Source organism: Lithobates pipiens, unplaced genomic scaffold, assembly GCF_037356315.1.
Source record: "Lithobates pipiens isolate NorthernLeopardFrog02 unplaced genomic scaffold, aLitPip1_a1.2 Scaffold_28, whole genome shotgun sequence".
In the NCBI taxonomy this organism is placed as follows: domain Eukaryota; kingdom Metazoa; phylum Chordata; class Amphibia; order Anura; family Ranidae; genus Lithobates; species Lithobates pipiens.
The window spans coordinates 169,161,324-169,178,535 of NW_027507789.1; the positions used below are offsets into that span (position 1 = coordinate 169,161,324).

Here is a 17,212-nt window from a genome sequence, read left to right on the forward strand (position 1 = left end):
GGTAGGTATACCTGGCAGGTAAATTTAGGAACAACCCTGTCTAAACACCAGGGTGCTACAATTTGTTGGCTGTTTTTTTTTTCTTGCTGTAGAACTGCATTTATTGCTGTATGTAGGGATCGGAATGGATAGAGATGGCTTGTCTGGACTGAACTATGGTCTCAAAAAAAGGAACTGATGATCCCTCACATATTATTTGTTCTATAGACTTATTTGAGTTCGGTACACTTGGTCTTGTCCTTTCTCTATGGTCACCCTTATTTTTCAAAAGTCCATGTTACAATTGTATAGGGCCAATTTGAAATGCTGCAGCATCATCGTGTGAGGGCATAGAGAGTGCCCTATGTTTAAAGTGGGGCTTTCTTATATCAGTGGGTAAACTGCGCAGCGGGTTAGACAAGAATAAGTAGGTATAAGCAACTGGGGGTAGGGGGTAACATTTACACAAACCTGTTGATTTAACCTTCACGAGCTAATGAAAGAGTCACCTTAAGCAGATTCGTACCAAAATTGCAAAATTTGTTATCATCATTAGGGTTTTGGCTATCCCTTGATATGAAAAGGTATAAATACATGTTGCAGCTTTTCTCCACCTATGCAAACTCTTTTGGCCATTGAAGTTGGTGGAGATCTGAGTGTGGTGAACACATATTCTGACTGCACTGCCATTAGCTAACAAAGAATTTAGATGCCCTAGGCTGATCTCAAGATCCCGGACTTACCTGCAGGTAAATGCTTCCAGGCAGTAAGGTGGAAAAGTATTTGTTGCTGGTGCACATTTACTTGTTGAGATGCTCAATTTACTAAAGTTTTATTAATTATAGAGATTGCGTAGCATGAATGTTTCACCAATAAAAGCAGAAAAGACATCATTCGTTATTTAGGATGCATTAAAGGCTTTATTGAATAAGAAAAAATTAAGAAGCACAATTGCATTGGATTGTTTGTTTGCTTTTGTTAATCTCAATAAAATCTTTTGAGAAAAAAAAAGTACAATTGCTTAAGAGCCCCACCACAAGCCAGCACCATCTTTCTTCAATTTGTTTTTCCAATATGGCTTTTCTTTTTTACTCATAACTTTCTTCAATCTCCTTAACTGTTGAGGATATAACTTTTCCATCCAAAATTTCTTCCACAATGGTCTTCACCTTTCTGGTTTTGGTTGGGTCTGTAATGAAGACAATTTTATCACATTTATAAAGATTTTAGGGCCCATGTTTTGTTTGCAACTGAAATCACATAAAGCAATTCATTGCGGGTGAACCTTTCCGGATGCATGCTTTTTAAATGACAGTGATCCCATGTCATGAATATTTATACATAAGTTCCCAAGGCTAGGTCTTTATGGATGCCGGATAGGGATGAGCTTCGAGTTCGAGTCGAACTCATGTTCTACTCGAACATTGCCTGTTCGCCTGTTCAGCGAACAGTGAACAATTTGGGCTGTTCGCAGCAAATTCGAAAAGCCCTATACAAGTCTATGGGATAAATCTAAAGTGCTCATTTTAAAGGGTAATATGCAGGTTACTGTCCTAAAAAGTGTTTGGGGACCTGGGTCCTGCCCCAGGGGACATGGATCAATGCAAAAAAAAGTTTTAAAAACGGCCGTTTTTTCAGGAGCAGTGATTTTAATAATGATTAAAGTGAAACAATAAAAGTGTAATATTCCTTTAAATTTCGTAGCTGGGGGGTATCTATAGTATGCCTGTGAAGGGGCGCATGTTTCTGGTGCTTAGAACTGTCGCTGCACAAAGTGTCATTTGTGCAGGAAAAAAAGTCTTTTAAAATCACTTGCGGCTAAATTGTCGGGTCTCCGTAATACAGAGAACACTCAATGAGTGTTCTCTGTATTAGCCGACAATTCATTCATTCATTGATTAAAAAAAAAAAAAAAAAAGCGTGGGGGTTCCCCTAAATTCAATCAAAAGGCCCTTCAGGTCTGACATGGATATTAAGGGGAACCCCGTGTCAAATTAAAATAAAAAAAATTGACGTGGGGGTCCCCCCAAATATCCGTACCAGACCCTTCAGGTCTGATATGGATATTAAGGGGAACCCCGCATCAAATTAAAAAAAAAATTGACGTGGGGGTCCCCCTAAATATCCATACCAGACCCTTTATCCGAGCACGCAACCTGGCAGGCCGCAGGAAAAGAGGGGGGGACGAGAGAGCGGCCCCCCCTCCCTCCTGAACCGTACCAGGCCACATACCCTCAACATTGGGAGGATGCTTTGGGGGTCTGTGACCCCTCAAAGCACCTTGTCCCCATGTTGATAAGGACAAGGGCCTCATCCTCACAACCCTGGCCGTTGGTTGTGAGGGTCTGCGGGCGGGGGGCTTATCAGAATCTGGAAGCCCCCTTTAACAAGGGGACCCCCAGATCCCGGCCCCCCCCCTGTTTGAAATGGTAAGGGGGTACAAAAGTACCCCTACCATTTCACAAAGAAAGTGTCAAAATGGTTAAATAAGACAAACACACTTTTGAAAAATTCCTTTATTAAAAAAAAAAAAAAAAAAAAAATTCCAGCGGTGCTAATCCACTCTTGCTATCCAGCGACGGGTCTCCGGGGTCCAGCGATGGATGATCATATCCAGCGACGGGGGATCTCTCAGTCCAGCGCTGTCCATACCTCCTTCTTCTGTCTCCACTGCGGAGACAATGCAGAGAGCCGAGCGCTGACATTTCTTATATTGGGAGGGCGGGGCCACCCGTCACCTGACCCCGCCCCTCTGACGCAGGAGAGGGAAGCCAGGGGTTCCCCAGTGACGTGTGGGTGACCCCGCCCCCTCTGATGTAACGCAGGTTTCCGTTACATCAGAGGGGGCGGGGTCACCCACACGTCACTGGGGAACCCCTGGCTTCCCTCTCCTGCGTCAGAGGGGCGGGGTCAGGTGACGGATGGCCCCGCCCTCCCAATATAAGAAATGTCAGCGCTCGGCTCTCTGCATTGTCTCCGCAGTGGAGACAGAAGAAGGAGGTATGGACAGCGCTGGACTGAGAGATCCCCCGTCGCTGGATATGATCATCCATCGCTGGACCCCGGAGACCCGTCGCTGGATAGCAAGAGTGGATTAGCACCGCTGGAATTTTTTTTTTTTTTTTTTTTTTTTTTTAATAAAGGAATTTTTCAAAAGTGTGTTTGTCTTATTTAACCATTTTGACACTTTCTTTGTGAAATGGTAGGGGTACTTTTGTACCCCCTTACCATTTCAAACAGGGGGGGGGCCGGGATCTGGGGGTCCCCTTGTTAAAGGGGGCTTCCAGATTCTGATAAGCCCCCCGCCCGCAGACCCTCACAACCAACGGCCAGGGTTGTGAGGATGAGGCCCTTGTCCTTATCAACATGGGGACAAGGTGCTTTGAGGGGTCACAGACCCCCAAAGCATCCTCCCAATGTTGAGGGTATGTGGCCTGGTACGGTTCAGGAGGGAGGGGGGGCCGCTCTCTCGTCCCCCCCTCTTTTCCTGCGGCCTGCCAGGTTGCGTGCTCGGATAAAGGGTCTGGTATGGATATTTAGGGGGACCCCCACGTCAATTTTTTTTTTAAATTTGATGCGGGGTTCCCCTTAATATCCATATCAGACCTGAAGGGTCTGGTATGGATATTTGGGGGGACCCCCACGTCAATTTTTTTTTAAAATTTGACACGGGGTTCCCCTTAATATCCATGTCAGACCTGAGGGGCCTTTTGATTGAATTTAGGGGAACCCCCACGCTTTTTTTTTTTTTTTTTTAATCAATGAATGAATGAATTGTCGGCTAATACAGAGAACACTCATTGAGTGTTCTCTGTATTACGGAGACCCGACAATTTAGCCGCAAGTGATTTTAAAAGACTTTTTTTCCTGCACAAATGACACTTTGTGCAGCGACAGTTCTAAGCACCAGAAACATGCGCCCCTTCACAGGCATACTATAGATACCCCCCAGCTACGAAATTTAAAGGAATATTACACTTTTATTGTTTCACTTTAATCATTATTAAAATCACTGCTCCTGAAAAAACGGCAGTTTTTAAAACTTTTTTTTGCATTGATCCATGTCCCCTGGGGCAGGACCCAGGTCCCCAAACACTTTTTAGGACAGTAACTTTCATATTACCCTTTAAAATGGGCACTTTAGATTGTGAACGTTCGAGTCCCATAGACTTTAATAGGGTTCTAAAGTTCACACGAAGTTTAGGTCTGTTCGCAGGTTCTGGTGCGAACCGAACAGGGGGGTGTTCGGCTCATCCCTAATGCCGGATACAGATGCAGAGCTTCCACCACCCAATAAGTGTTGTACCACCCCTTGATTCAGTGTAAGTCAACAAGGTGATACAGCCTAAATATTGCATATAATGCATGACCTGACAACTGCCAACGCGCCTACTGAGCTGTTTGGTCATCATTGACAACATTGAACCTGCTGGTTGGGAGGGACTTTAAGCAGATATTAAGAATGCTTGTCAAGTGACCCTTTTAGATGCTTGAGTAGACCTAGCCTAAAACTAAAAATGAATACTGCAGAGTAGTCACTATTTTCCAAAGTCATGCATTATATTATTAAACGTATATAATTATTTAATTATTTTATCATTGATAGGCACATACTGTATCTATGATCCCCCTGGGATGAGACACTTGTATCTAGGGTTTATAATAGGCTGTCAGCTGAGAATTAATTTCCCAGCCAGTAGCCAGTTCCTCCAAGATCATTCTACCAGTGCTGTCTGCTGAGATCTGTGATGGTCTAGACCAGTGTTTCTCAACTCCAGTCCTCAAGGTGCCCCAACAGGTCATGTTTTCAGGATTTCCCTCAGATGAAATGGCTGTGGTAATTACTAAGGCAGTGAAACTGATCAAATCACCTGTGCAAAATAATGGAAAGCATGAAAACATGACCTGTTGGGGCGCTTTGAGGACTGGAGTTGAGAAACACTGGTCTAGATGACTAAATCATCAACCAGTTCTGCCAACTTGCAAAATCAGGCTTACAGCCTATGGAGTTGATTTACTAGGTTGTACAAATAGGTTGTTCACTTTGCAGGGGAAGTTGTACATTGCAAGAGAATTTTCCCCAGAGTTTAGTGAAAGTGGTAAAACTTCACTTTGCAAAAAAAAAAAAAATACCCAATGACGTTAAAAAAATTAATGTAAAAAGCTGCATTTTTGCTTGCACATGATTGGATGATGGAAGTTCTGGGGGGAAATTCCCTTTGCAAAATTGACTTTCTATTTGCCTTCAATAAACCCCTATGTGTACCAGTACAGCCATTTATACTATTAGGTTACCTTTAACAGGCTCTACAATTGTGGATAAGTCTATTGAAGATGATTCTTTTTCGGATGATTTAACTGAGGTTGAAGAGGATTTAACTGAGGCTGAAGATTCTGTCACTATGGATTCCGTCAGTTCGGTAAATGAGGATGAGCTCTGAGAAGAGAACTCACTGTGGGAAGAAAGGTTCATGTTCAGTGCACCAAAATACAGTAATTTTTTTTCATAGGTCTAATAGGTTAGAAAATTAAGGTCACACCTGTTTCAAACACATAGGGGGTTATTTACTAAAGGATATAGACTGTGCACTCTGCAAGAGCAGTTGCTCCAATGCTTAGTAAATGAGCAGAAGCTTTGCTGACTTCCATCATCCAATCACGTGCAAGCAAATATGCGGTTTTTTTTTTCCTTGCACGTGATTGGGAATTTTTTGCAAAGTGAAGCTTTACCTCATTTACTAAGCTCTGGAGCAACTGCACTTGCAGATTGCACAGTCTATTTAGCCTTTAGTAAATCAACCCCATAATGTTGTATGTCTGCACGGCTCTGTCTGTAACATGATATTATATGGTATCACCTTGTCGTAAATATCTAGTGATGTCAATATTCATTGAATATAGCAATGTAGCTTTTAGGAGCTTTATAACTTTTCAGTGTCTGTTTGTTAATTTTTTAAGCTTAAAAAAACAACAACTTTTTATTACTTGAACTCACTCTAGTTCTCCCTCCAGGAGGCGACGATATGTTTCAATCTCAAGTTCCAGTCTGGTTTTGATATCAAGCAGCTCTCTGTACTCAAAGCCCTGGCGTTCTGTGTCTGATCTGATCTGGAAGAGCTGCTCTTCTGTTCCACTGATGACGACCTGGAGCTGCTGGAGCTGAGCACCATAGCGGCCATCTGTCTCAGCCAAGGTGTCTTCAAGGGATTTTTTCTGAAACATATTTAAAAAAAATTATTTGTTACATTATCTTGCTTTCTATATTTAGCCAAAAAGATACTCAATTTATTGGCTTAACTCAAAGCTGACCACGATGAGTGTAGTAGGAACCTTTGGCTCCATGATTAGGTGCATGGACTGATTTAAAGGGTTCGTTATCTACTATGAAGTACTATGGAGTATGTCTGTGCCACATAAAAAAGTAAAATAAATAGGGTTTAATAAGATGCAACATTTAGAAGTTCTTTAAGATGGTGGAAACACTATGGGGTTGATTTACTAAATTTGGTGCAAGTGTGCATAGAAACCAATTAGCTTACGAAGCTTAAAGGAGTTGTAAAGGCAGAAGGCTTTTTTTTATCTTAATGCATTCTATGCATTAAGATAAAAAAAACCTTCTGTGTGTAGCAGCCCCCCCCCCCCCAGCATCCCCCTAATTACCTATCTGAGCCCCTTCTCTCTCCAGCGATGTCCATGATCCCCTCAGCCATTTAGGACACTCCTGCTGATTGGTTGAGAAGCAACAGCAGCCGTGCCATTGGCTTCCGCGGCTGTCAATCAAAGTCAGTCAGCCAATCAGGGAAGGGGGGGGCGGCAGGTTGAGGCTCTTTGTCTAAATGGATACACGGAGCTCTGACTCGGCTTAGGTGCCCCTTGTAGCAAGCTACTGGCTGCTGGCTGAGGGGTGCTCAAAGGAGGGAGGGACTAGGAGCAGCGAAGAAGGACCCGAGAAGAGGAGGACCCAGGCTGCTCTGTGCAAATCCAACTGCACAGAGGAGGTAAGTATAACATGTACGAAAAAACAAGCCTTTACAATCACTTTAAAGGGGTTGTAAACCCTCAAGGTTTTTCACCTAATGCATTCTATGCATTAGGATGAAAATCCTCCTGTGATGCAGCTGCCCCCCTTTTACTTACCTGAATCCAGTCTTTCCAGCAACGGGGACGAGCACAGCAGCTCCAGCCGGTGTCTCAGGTCCCAATTGGATAGATTGATAGCAGCGCAGCCATTGGCTCCTGCTGCTGTCAATCAAATCCAATGATGCGGGAGCCAGGGGGGCGGGGCCAGGTCCTGCTGTCTGGTCAATAGATGCAGCAGTAGGACACTGGAGTGTGCCCCCGTACAAGTGCCCCAAGGGAGAGCGGCTCTCCAAGGGGGCACTTGAGAAGAGGAGCAAGGAGTGCCACTGAGGGATCCCAGAAGAGGAGGATCAGGGCCACTCTGTGCAAAACCAACTGGACAGAGGAAGTAAGTATGGCATGTGTGTTTTAAAAAAAAAAAAACCCTTTAATTGAACACGTTGAAGTTAGAAGCTGATTGGCTACTATGCACTGATTTTGCACACTCCAGGTTTAGAAAATGAATCCCTGTGTAACCAATTGAGGCTCTTTCCCTTTTCCACAAGAAAAGAAACCTCTCTCTACATATTTTCAGGAACTTTATGCCAAACTAGCAGGGAAAAATTGAAAACCCATTGGTGTTACAGATGATGGGTGAATTTACATATCTAGTCTTATGAGCTATGAGGGATGCATTTAAATATACCCTGTATCTGGGTACCCTGTATTGGCCAAGGTACTTTCAAATAGGCTGAATCATTTCATCACAAAGTTAGTACACCCTGACCAAACGGGATTTATCCCGGGAAGGTCTACTAGCATGAATATTAGAAGGACTTTTTTAAACATGCAGATTCCCTCAGAGAATATGGGGGCAAGGGCTATAATGTCCTTGGATGTAACAAAGGCCTTTGATAGCCTGGAGTGGAAGTATCTTTGGCGTGTGTTAGAGAAAATAGGACTTGGCCCTTCCTTTATTGGTTGGGTCAAATTGATGTATAATGCTCCTAGTGCCAGGGTAAGGGTTAATGGCAGGTATTCTGAAAAGATCGAAATGAGCAGAGGGACAAGGCAAGGTTGCCCGTTGTCTCCTCTGCTCTTTGCGTTGGCTATAGAGCCTTTGGCAATAGCGATTAGGGCTAGCCCCGGGATTAAAGGATTCCAAAGAAAGGGGGAGAGACAGGAAAAGATCGCGTTATACGCGGATGATGTCCTACTTTTCCTGGGGGATACGGGTCCGTCATTGAAACAGGCAGTCACCCTAGTAGAGGGCTTTGGAAAATTTTCAGGACTGGCCATAAATTGGGGGAAGTCTGAGCTGCTCCGGGTCGACCCCCTGGATGCTGCGGCTGCGCCGGGGGGGTACAGGTGAGGGTGGTAGATGCTATGAAGTATCTTGGTATATATTTGACAGTGAACCCTAACCAGTACATCAACAAAAATTTTATTCCACTGCTGAATAGATTTAAGTGTAAGTGTGACGTCTGGAGTAGGTTGCCGTTATCAGTGATGGGTCGTTCCAGCCTGATTAAGATGATATGGATGCCACAATTGCTATATGTCTTACATAATGCACCGGTATGGATATGCAAAAAGTGGTTTAAAAAACTGGAAACCCTCTTCCGGGAGCTTATCTGGAGGAAGGGCACGGCCCGGATACGACTCCAGACGTTACAGTTACCGATAGATAGAGGAGGTTTGGCGGTGCCACACCCTAGGAATTACTACCTGGCGGCGCAGTTGCAGCATCTGGCGGGTTGCGACTCGGAGCAGGGAAGAAAGTTAAGGGGAGGGATCAGGATGGTAGGAGCCAGACTCCTTTCAGCACAGTAATTCTGTAACCAAGATGGTGGGTAAGATATGGAAAGCGGTGAAATTAAAAATGGGTTACACTGGGCTGCCAGAATTTACACCACTCTGGGATAATAAAAACCTACCGGAATTATTTAAAATAGGTAAGATTAAAAGGTGGGAAGGGGAAGGCATAACCAAATTGATCCAACTTTATGACGGGGGGGCCCTAAGAACATTCTCGGACTTAAAGCAGGCCTATGATATACCAATCATTTTTTAGTTACCTACAGGTGAGACACGCCTTAGCAGCACAGTTCGGGGTACACACGTTACGGTGGGATAAAGCACCTCTACTTTGGAAATTACTTATAACGGACAGGGCAAGTGGGTGTATATCAGAAGTTTACAATCAGTTAGGTATGAACCTAAACCAGGAAGTTGATCACCCGAATCTGAAGAGGAAGTGGGAAGAGGTCATAGGGGAAATATCAGAGGTACAGTGGAGGAGAATAATGGAGCTTGGGCCGGTGATGTCGGTCTCCCCCTCTCAAAAGATCTCACAATTGATGTTAGTACATAGGGCTTATTATACACCCAAGAGATTATGCTTGTTTGGCAGGAGAGCCGACGATAGCTGCCCTAGATGTCGGGGTCAGGGAGATCTTCTGCATATGATGTGGCGCTGCACAAAGTTATTTCGGTATTGGAGAGAGGTGGTGGACACTATCAATAAGATCTTTGAGTTAGAATTGGTAATGAACCCGATCCTGTGTGTGCTGGGTTGTAGACAAGAGCAGAGAGAACCAAAAAGTACTACGGCGGCAGTGGTACGCTGCTTATTCCAAGCACGTAGGCTGATCGCGCAAAGATGGCAAGCTGAGAGGGCCCCGTCGGTGAGTGAATGGACCCAAAGTATTAATGAACTAGTATGGAAAGAGAAGACACTATATGTAAAGAGAGGGAATTTTAGAGTGTGGAAAGAAATCTGGAGGCCCTGGATAAATGAGATGGGATACCCTATTGATTAAAAGGAACTAGTAGAGGGAGATACAGGTGTTGTGGTGGTGGTTTACCGTAGTCTCCGTGCTTATCTGAGTGAGGGGGGAGGGAGGGGGATGGGGTGGGGGTGCGGGGGAGGGAGGGGGTGGGAGGAGGGGAGTGGGGGGGAGGAGGGAGGGAGGAAAGGGGTAAGGGGGGAAAAGGTTAAGAAGTAAAATTAGGCTGTTGTTGTTAGTAGTTTCTTTTTTTAGAACGATTTGCAACTTTTGATGGAAAATTTAATAAAGAATATTGAAAATAATAATTACAGGCCACGATGATGAGGAATCATGCCGAGACATAAATGAGCTGTAAGGTGATTAAGTCTCTTGCATAGGATTTCTGATGTGGAAAAAAAAAAATATATATACCCTGTATCTGATGGCAAAACATGTTGGGCGGGGCCTGACTGGTGACATAATCATGCCTGCTGAGTGGTTGCTGTGGCGGCATTCTAACTATGTCCTGTTTTTATCTAACTTTGTAAGTGTCTGTCTCAATTTTAATAAATGCTGGTTTAGCACTTTACACTACGTGTGGCATTTGTTCCTTTTTCCCAGTGATGATGATGTCTGGCCTGGTGTGTTGATCCTGGGAATTGCTGAGATTCAATAGTGGGCAGCCTGTTATGGATCATTGCTGAGTACCTGGATTAGCCTATTTACAACATGCTGTATTGATCTCTGTCATAAGGGATCAATGCAATGTTGTAAGAGGCTTTAAGTTGTGGTGGAGGGCACAAGGGGGGTTATTTACAAAAGGAAAATCCACTTTGCACTGAAAGTGCACTTGGAAGTGCAGTCACTGTAGATCTGAGGGTGGCATGCAAGGAAAATAAAAAACAGCATTTTAGCTTGCACATGATTGGATGATAAAATCAGCAGAGCTTCCACTCATTTCAGATCTACCCCTTAGATTTAGAGTGACTGCACTTTTAAGTGAGCGTACATATTCGCCATGCTTCAGCAATTTTTGTAAAAAAAGTTTTAATGCAAAGAATCACATCACAAAGGAAAGTGCAACGTTTCGGAGCCGCACAGGACCCCTTCATCAGGCAGTGCAAAGTGGATTTGCCTTTCGTAAATAACCCCCAAGGTGTTTCATCCTTTCCATTTCAAGAGTTATTCACTTTCTTGCTGAACTGTTGGAATTTTTCATTTGGATATTTGGTATATGGACTCACTTTCAAAAACCATTTGATATAAGATTTACTAATATCAGACTATTTGACACTTTGAGTCAATTTTTTTTTTGATTAATTTAAGTTTTTATTTCATACCTTTTGTTAAGTGCTATTTATTTGTGTTGGTGTGCCCCTATTATATGGTTATATAATTATTTCTACATCTATGCCTGGCCTCGTGCCAATCATAGACTGTTTCGCTCTTAGCTAACAGTTAGTATCTCCCAAGTTCTAAGTTCTAACCTGCAACAAGGGGAGAGAAATGGAAATAGTTTTTCAGTGTGACATTTCTATCAAAATAGTTTCTTGACTTACCATTGCCAGCAGAGACTGGAGCTCAACCTCTAAGCTTTGGAGGGCACGTCTGCTCTCAGAAATTTCAGTCTTGCTTGTCTGTACTTGTTCCACGCTGGCTGAAATTTCCTTTTTCAGTTCATTGCTCTAAAACAAGAAAATGTGTGTGTTGTTTTTTTATGATATTCTGTTTTAATTATTCTAATTCTTTTATATGTGAAGCCTAAAGCACTACATTGCAGAACCAAAAATAATGTTACATTTATTCTACTGATCAGCCCCTAAACACGTTTTTAAGAAAAAAAACTCAGTTTATATTGGATAAGTATAGTCAGTATAGTATATAGTAAGTATAGTATATAGTCAGGATGGTCTCACGAAGACGGCACTTATCCATGTCTCTGGTCTTTGCATTTTGGGTTGTTTACATTGTCACCTAAATAATAAATTTTTTTTTGGCTTAGTAACTTAATTGCCAGGTATTTGGGCCGGGTAAAGTTGATGATAAGTAGGGATGAGCTCAGAGTTCGACTCAAATGCATGTTTCGACTCGAACATCGGCCGTTCGTCTGTTCGGCAAATTCAGAACTTTGTGAACCAAATTCATGTGGCACGAACAGCCCAGCCATCGCAGTGCATTGCTGGCTCATGATTGGCCAAGCATGCACTGTGACCGCGCATGCTTGGCCAATCACAGCGCCGGCAGTGAGGAGAGCCATAATTGGCCACAGGCAGAATGCCTGTGGCCAATTATAGCTCAGGGGTTTTAGTACACGCCCCACACTATATAAGGCCGCCAGCGAGGCAGCCTTGTGTAGTGTGTTGCGGTGTGCAGGGAAAGAGCAAGATAGGCAGGGACAGTGTGTTCTTTTCTCAGGCATCTGCAGGAGTTAAAGTGGGTGTTGTGTGCCTCCAGCACAGTATACACCTGTAGCTACCCTTTTTTGCTGGTGTTCTCTAATACAGATATCTGCAGGAGTTAGTGGGTGTTGTGTGCCTCCAGCACAGCACAGTATACACCTGTATCTACCCTTTTTTGCAGGTGTTCTCTAATACAGCATCTGCAGGAGTTAGTGGGTGTTGTGTGCCTCCAGCACAGTATACACCTGTATCTACCCTTTTATGTTGGTGTTCTCTAATACAGGCATCTGCAGGAGTTAGTGGGTGTTGTGTGCCTCCAGCACAGCACAGTATACACCTTTATCTACCCTTTTATGCTGGTGTTCTCTAATACAGCATCTGCAGGAGTTAGTGAGTGTTGTGTGCCTCCAGCACAGCAAAGTATACACCTTTATCTACCTTTTATTGCTGGTGTTCTCTAATACAGGCATCTACAGGAGTTAAAGTGGGTGTTGTGTGCCTCCAGCACAGCACAGTATACACCTATATCTACCATTTTTTGCTGGTGTTCGGGGGGTGTTCGGCTCATCCCTAATGATAAGTGAACAAGTATATTAGCAAAGATATTTTACTCAAATGTGAATGGATCTACCAGGGCATGGGTGCTTCAAAATGTGAAAAGTCTCCACCTTACCTTCTGTGCATACAAAGCCTCGGCATCTCTGCGGTTCTTATCAGCCAGAGCTTCATAGCCACTTCTCATGTCATTCAGGATCTTAGTGAGATCTATTCCCGGAGCAGCATCCATCTCTACATTGACTTGGCCGGCAGCACTGCTTCTGGCAGCGTGTACCTCCTATGCATAGATAGCAAACACATTGTATATGAAAAGCTCACATCAAATCCATTCATGTACTTAGTTAATCAAATGTACAAATAAGACCATTGTTTAGAAAGACTGAAACAAATAAAAGTGTAACTTTTGCTTGTGGCCTCCAATCAGATCTTACATATAATTTTGTATAGTAGAGTAGATACTTGAAATGTAGTACATTATTTCAAGTGTAGAGGGTGTTTTTAAAGGGCACAAACTGTATACATAAGAAACATGGTAAGATATTGGTTGGTCCATACAATTTTCTTGGTAGTTGCATGATATGAAGGACATTCCATTTAATATGACCAAATACACTGAAACTGGCCCACGTGTTACACAATTTTCCCAAAAGGCTATCAAATTGATCTCTGGGTATCTGTTCTTTATATCTGTCAGTTGAAGATAGTTTTCTTAAAGTGACAGTCTATTTTATGTTTGGTTTATTAATAATGTATGCATACCTCTTCCCCAAAAGTTTCTTGGTGTCTTGCATATATTAGCTTTTCATCAAATATGATTCCAGCGCACTGCTTACCTCCTCATGGTTCTTCTTCAGGTAGGCCAGCTCTTCAAGCAATCCCTCAATCTGAATTTCAAAGTCTCCTCTGGACAGTAAAAGCTCATCTAAGACTTTGCGGAGGCTACTGATATCAGATTCCACGCTCTGACGGAGAACCAGTTCATTATCATACCTTTGGAAAAATTCAAATTAAATACATGAAAAATAGAAAGTCAGATGCTGGGGTATAACTTACATATTATTTTATATAGGGGTTTTGTTTCAGAGGAATTTGTTTTAAAACTTAATTAATTTGGTAATAATTCAAGGAAAAAAAAAAGTGCAGCAGGGGACAAGGCACCTGACACATCTGAAAGTGTTTCTTAAAGTGTTAGTTCACCTTTACAGAAAATCTGTAAGGTGAACTTCCACTGGACCCCCTCCCCATCCCCCCGGTCCCGCTAAACTGGAGTCTCGCGATACCCCACTCTGACAGCTTGTATTGCCGCTGTACCGGTCCAGGGATTTTAAATCCCTGCGGCCTTCTCTACTCATTGCCCGTGGTGACAATTCGAATCTTCCTGACTAGGTAAATTTTGGAGATTAAGCCAAGGGAATTTCTAAGACCCCGACCGGTGATGAGGCAACCTGGTGGCAACCTGGTGTGTCAGTGTGGGTGATCACTGAGCTCCAGGTTAGCGGGACTGGGGTGGTGAGGAGGGGGTCCTGTGTAAGTTTACCTTACAGATTTTTCTATAAAGGTGAACTTACCCTTTAAGGGTCCCATGGAACACTAGGGTTTCTCTAGAGAAGGTATAGGGAACTTCGCAATGTCTCATGGGACTTGTAGTTTCAAAACAGCTGGAGAGCCGAGGTTCCCTACCCCTGCTCTAGAGGTTGCTCGAGGTTCCTTGAGCAATGAGCAATTTCTGCCTCTCAGATCAACTGACACCATTGATCTTTTTAGCTATCTTCCCAATGACCACAAGTGTAAAGAGCATTCTTCCCACTGACCATCACAGGAATGTATCATGAGTTGTAGGTATAGTCATTTTTAGTGGGGGTTCCCTGGGAATGGAAAATTATTTCAAGGGTTCCTCTGTTTTGAAAAGGTTCAGAAAGGTTGCCAGGAAGTGTGCTGGACAGTGAAAATATTTCAGCAGCTGAATTAAGTTCAGTACTGGCAGCAAAACAAGTGAATATCAAACCCCCCTCCTCCACCCCCCAAAAAATTGTATATAGTGCACATTACTAGTCTTGTGGTGGCTGCTAGTGCACATTACCAGTCTTGTGGTGGCTTAGTTTCCTTTTTTTCAGGCTAAGAACATTTTTGGCAATACAAAAAAATTTAGTTTTTTTTGCCAGAAATGTAGTGACCTTTCTGTGAGCTGAAAAAAGCAAAAAACAATCTTATCTTTCTTTTGAAAACTAAAACTACTAATCCCATCAAATGACCATGTCAAGCCTAGGTGACATTGTTCAAAGTGGTCTCTGAGTATGGAAAATTTGGTTGCCATTATAGGAGAGAATTTAAATTACTTTCATCAAGGTGCTACAATGTAATGCATGTCTTTCTGTGACTTGCCTTTGATTGCCTTTTTTTAAGTTGTGCATTTTTATATATATCAACTCATGAAAGGCATCACATGTTGACATGCTACTCATAATTATAATGAACAATGGACTTACTTTAGTCTGAAGTCATCAGCTGCCAACCTGGCATTGTCAATTTCAAGAACAGTTCGAGAGTTCTCAATGGTGGCAGCCAGGATCTAATAAAAAATAAATAAATCATTTGTATAGTTTATTACTATGATACCAGTTTTCCTTTGTATTGCACACACATCTATTATTAAAACCCTGAAGAATGAATGTGATGGATGTAATAGTTGGATTGAATACATACATATATTTTAGTTCATATTATTTTACCCTTGAGTGTAAAAATAAAAAAAGGATAATATTAATAATAACGTTTTATAATATAGTAATTTTACCCTTGAGTGTAAAAATAAAAAAAAGATAATATTAATAATAAAGTTTTATAATATAGCCTTCACTCTTAATGGCTAAAAAAAGATACAATCAAAAATGTACCTTTATGTCAAATCTAGTTCTGTCAGACGTTTGTGTATTGTCGGTTTTTTTAATAGCAATTGTAGTCTAATTTGTTCTGATACCCTATAAAGTCTTTTATCCACTGAAAAAAAAAAAAGTATTTAAAATATATCAAAAATCTATTTGTTTGTTTTTAATTTTTTGTTTTAGATAGTGAATAAAACCTCAATTGAGTTTTTTTTTCCCCTTTCTGTCCTGAGAGGCATAGGAAACGAGAGGACATCTTTTTTTATGGTGAACATAATTCCCACCTTAGAGAGTTATCATAGGACCATATGTTGTCCCAATTAGTGAAATTCCCCTCACAATTTACTCTTGACTTTCTGTTTTGGTGACAATATTCACCAGCACAAATAGAGGGTTGAATATACCCAGTAATAAAAATGTTTTGCCTCAGAGGCTTTTAAACACACCTGCGTACAATGATCCATAACGTACCTTGCTCCTCAAGCCATTGATGATGTCATAGTATTTGCTGTAATCTTTGGCTGAAGCATCAGCTCCAGCGCCAATTTGCTTTTCATACCAACCACGGATCTTGATCTCCAACTCGGTGTTGACTGCTTCCAGGGCCCTGACTTTTTCCAAGTAGGCACCCAGGCGATCATTTAGATTTTGCATGGTCGCCTTATCACTTCCACCAAAAACACCTGAGCTGCTGGATTCTGCCCCTCCAAAACCACCAGAAGAGCGGACGGTAAAGCCATTGCTGGATCCACCTCCAGAGCCTCCCCCAAGGTCTCCACTAAAGCCTGCACCAAGATTTGAAGCAAAGCTAGGTTGAAAGCCAGCACCACCACCAAAACCAAACCCAACACTACTTCTAAAACTTGCAGCCTGAGGAGGTTCAATGCTATAGCCAAAGGAAGCCATGACTGATGTATTGGTGGGCTTTTTGTTCTGTCTAGAATGGGTAGGAAGCAGAAAAGTACAGATCTATGGTCTTCAGGGTCTATATTTATATATGTATATAGGGTGCAGGGGGTGTTTCATTTTCTAAATGTACTTCCTCCCAGAGTTTTGTTCTCAGCCTAGTCAACACCTGTTTGTCACCTACTCTGATGATAGAGTCAAGTAAAACTTACAGACATGATGCAGCCCTTGGGCTGTTTGTTGCATATAAACTGTACTAGGCAAATTCCTCTTTCCTTCAGAAGCTTGTACTACAGTGCCGCTATCTCATTTGCCATCGGCATCATGGTATGAAGCAGTGGATCCCACTCAGGCCTAATATGCTAAGTCATGATTATTTCAGAACCTAATCACCTGTCATCCCAACAGTAAATGTGCTTGTCATTTGAACTAATACATGTTATATTAATTTAATTGCAATTCATTTAGAAAAATATCTAAATTCCATTTTTTTCTACCTTGGCCAAACAACCTCCTGCCCATTTTTTAGCTTACATACTAACCCCCATATAGACAATCCTAAAATATGCAGTCAGGGTCTTTCTCATACACATAGTAGTGTTGCATAAATTCCCCACTAAGTATCCCCCATGACCTGCTAAATTCCATTCTTCTCCCA

At 42.4% G+C, this 17,212-nt stretch overlaps 1 protein-coding gene across 1 annotated transcript; it reads right to left on the bottom strand.

Moving 5' to 3' along the window:
* Positions 1-876: 876 nt before the first annotated feature.
* LOC143935770 (keratin, type I cytoskeletal 47 kDa-like) lies at positions 877-16,616 on the bottom strand. Its single transcript, XM_077459877.1, has 8 exons — positions 16,120-16,616; positions 15,253-15,335; positions 13,600-13,756; positions 12,882-13,043; positions 11,369-11,494; positions 5,975-6,192; positions 5,275-5,432; positions 877-1,168 (listed from the first exon to the last, which is right to left on the bottom strand). Exons 1-8 carry the CDS (start codon positions 16,552-16,554, stop codon positions 1,068-1,070), a joined length of 1,440 nt encoding a protein of 479 aa, XP_077316003.1. The 5' UTR covers positions 16,555-16,616; the 3' UTR covers positions 877-1,067.
* Positions 16,617-17,212: the final 596 nt, after the last annotated feature.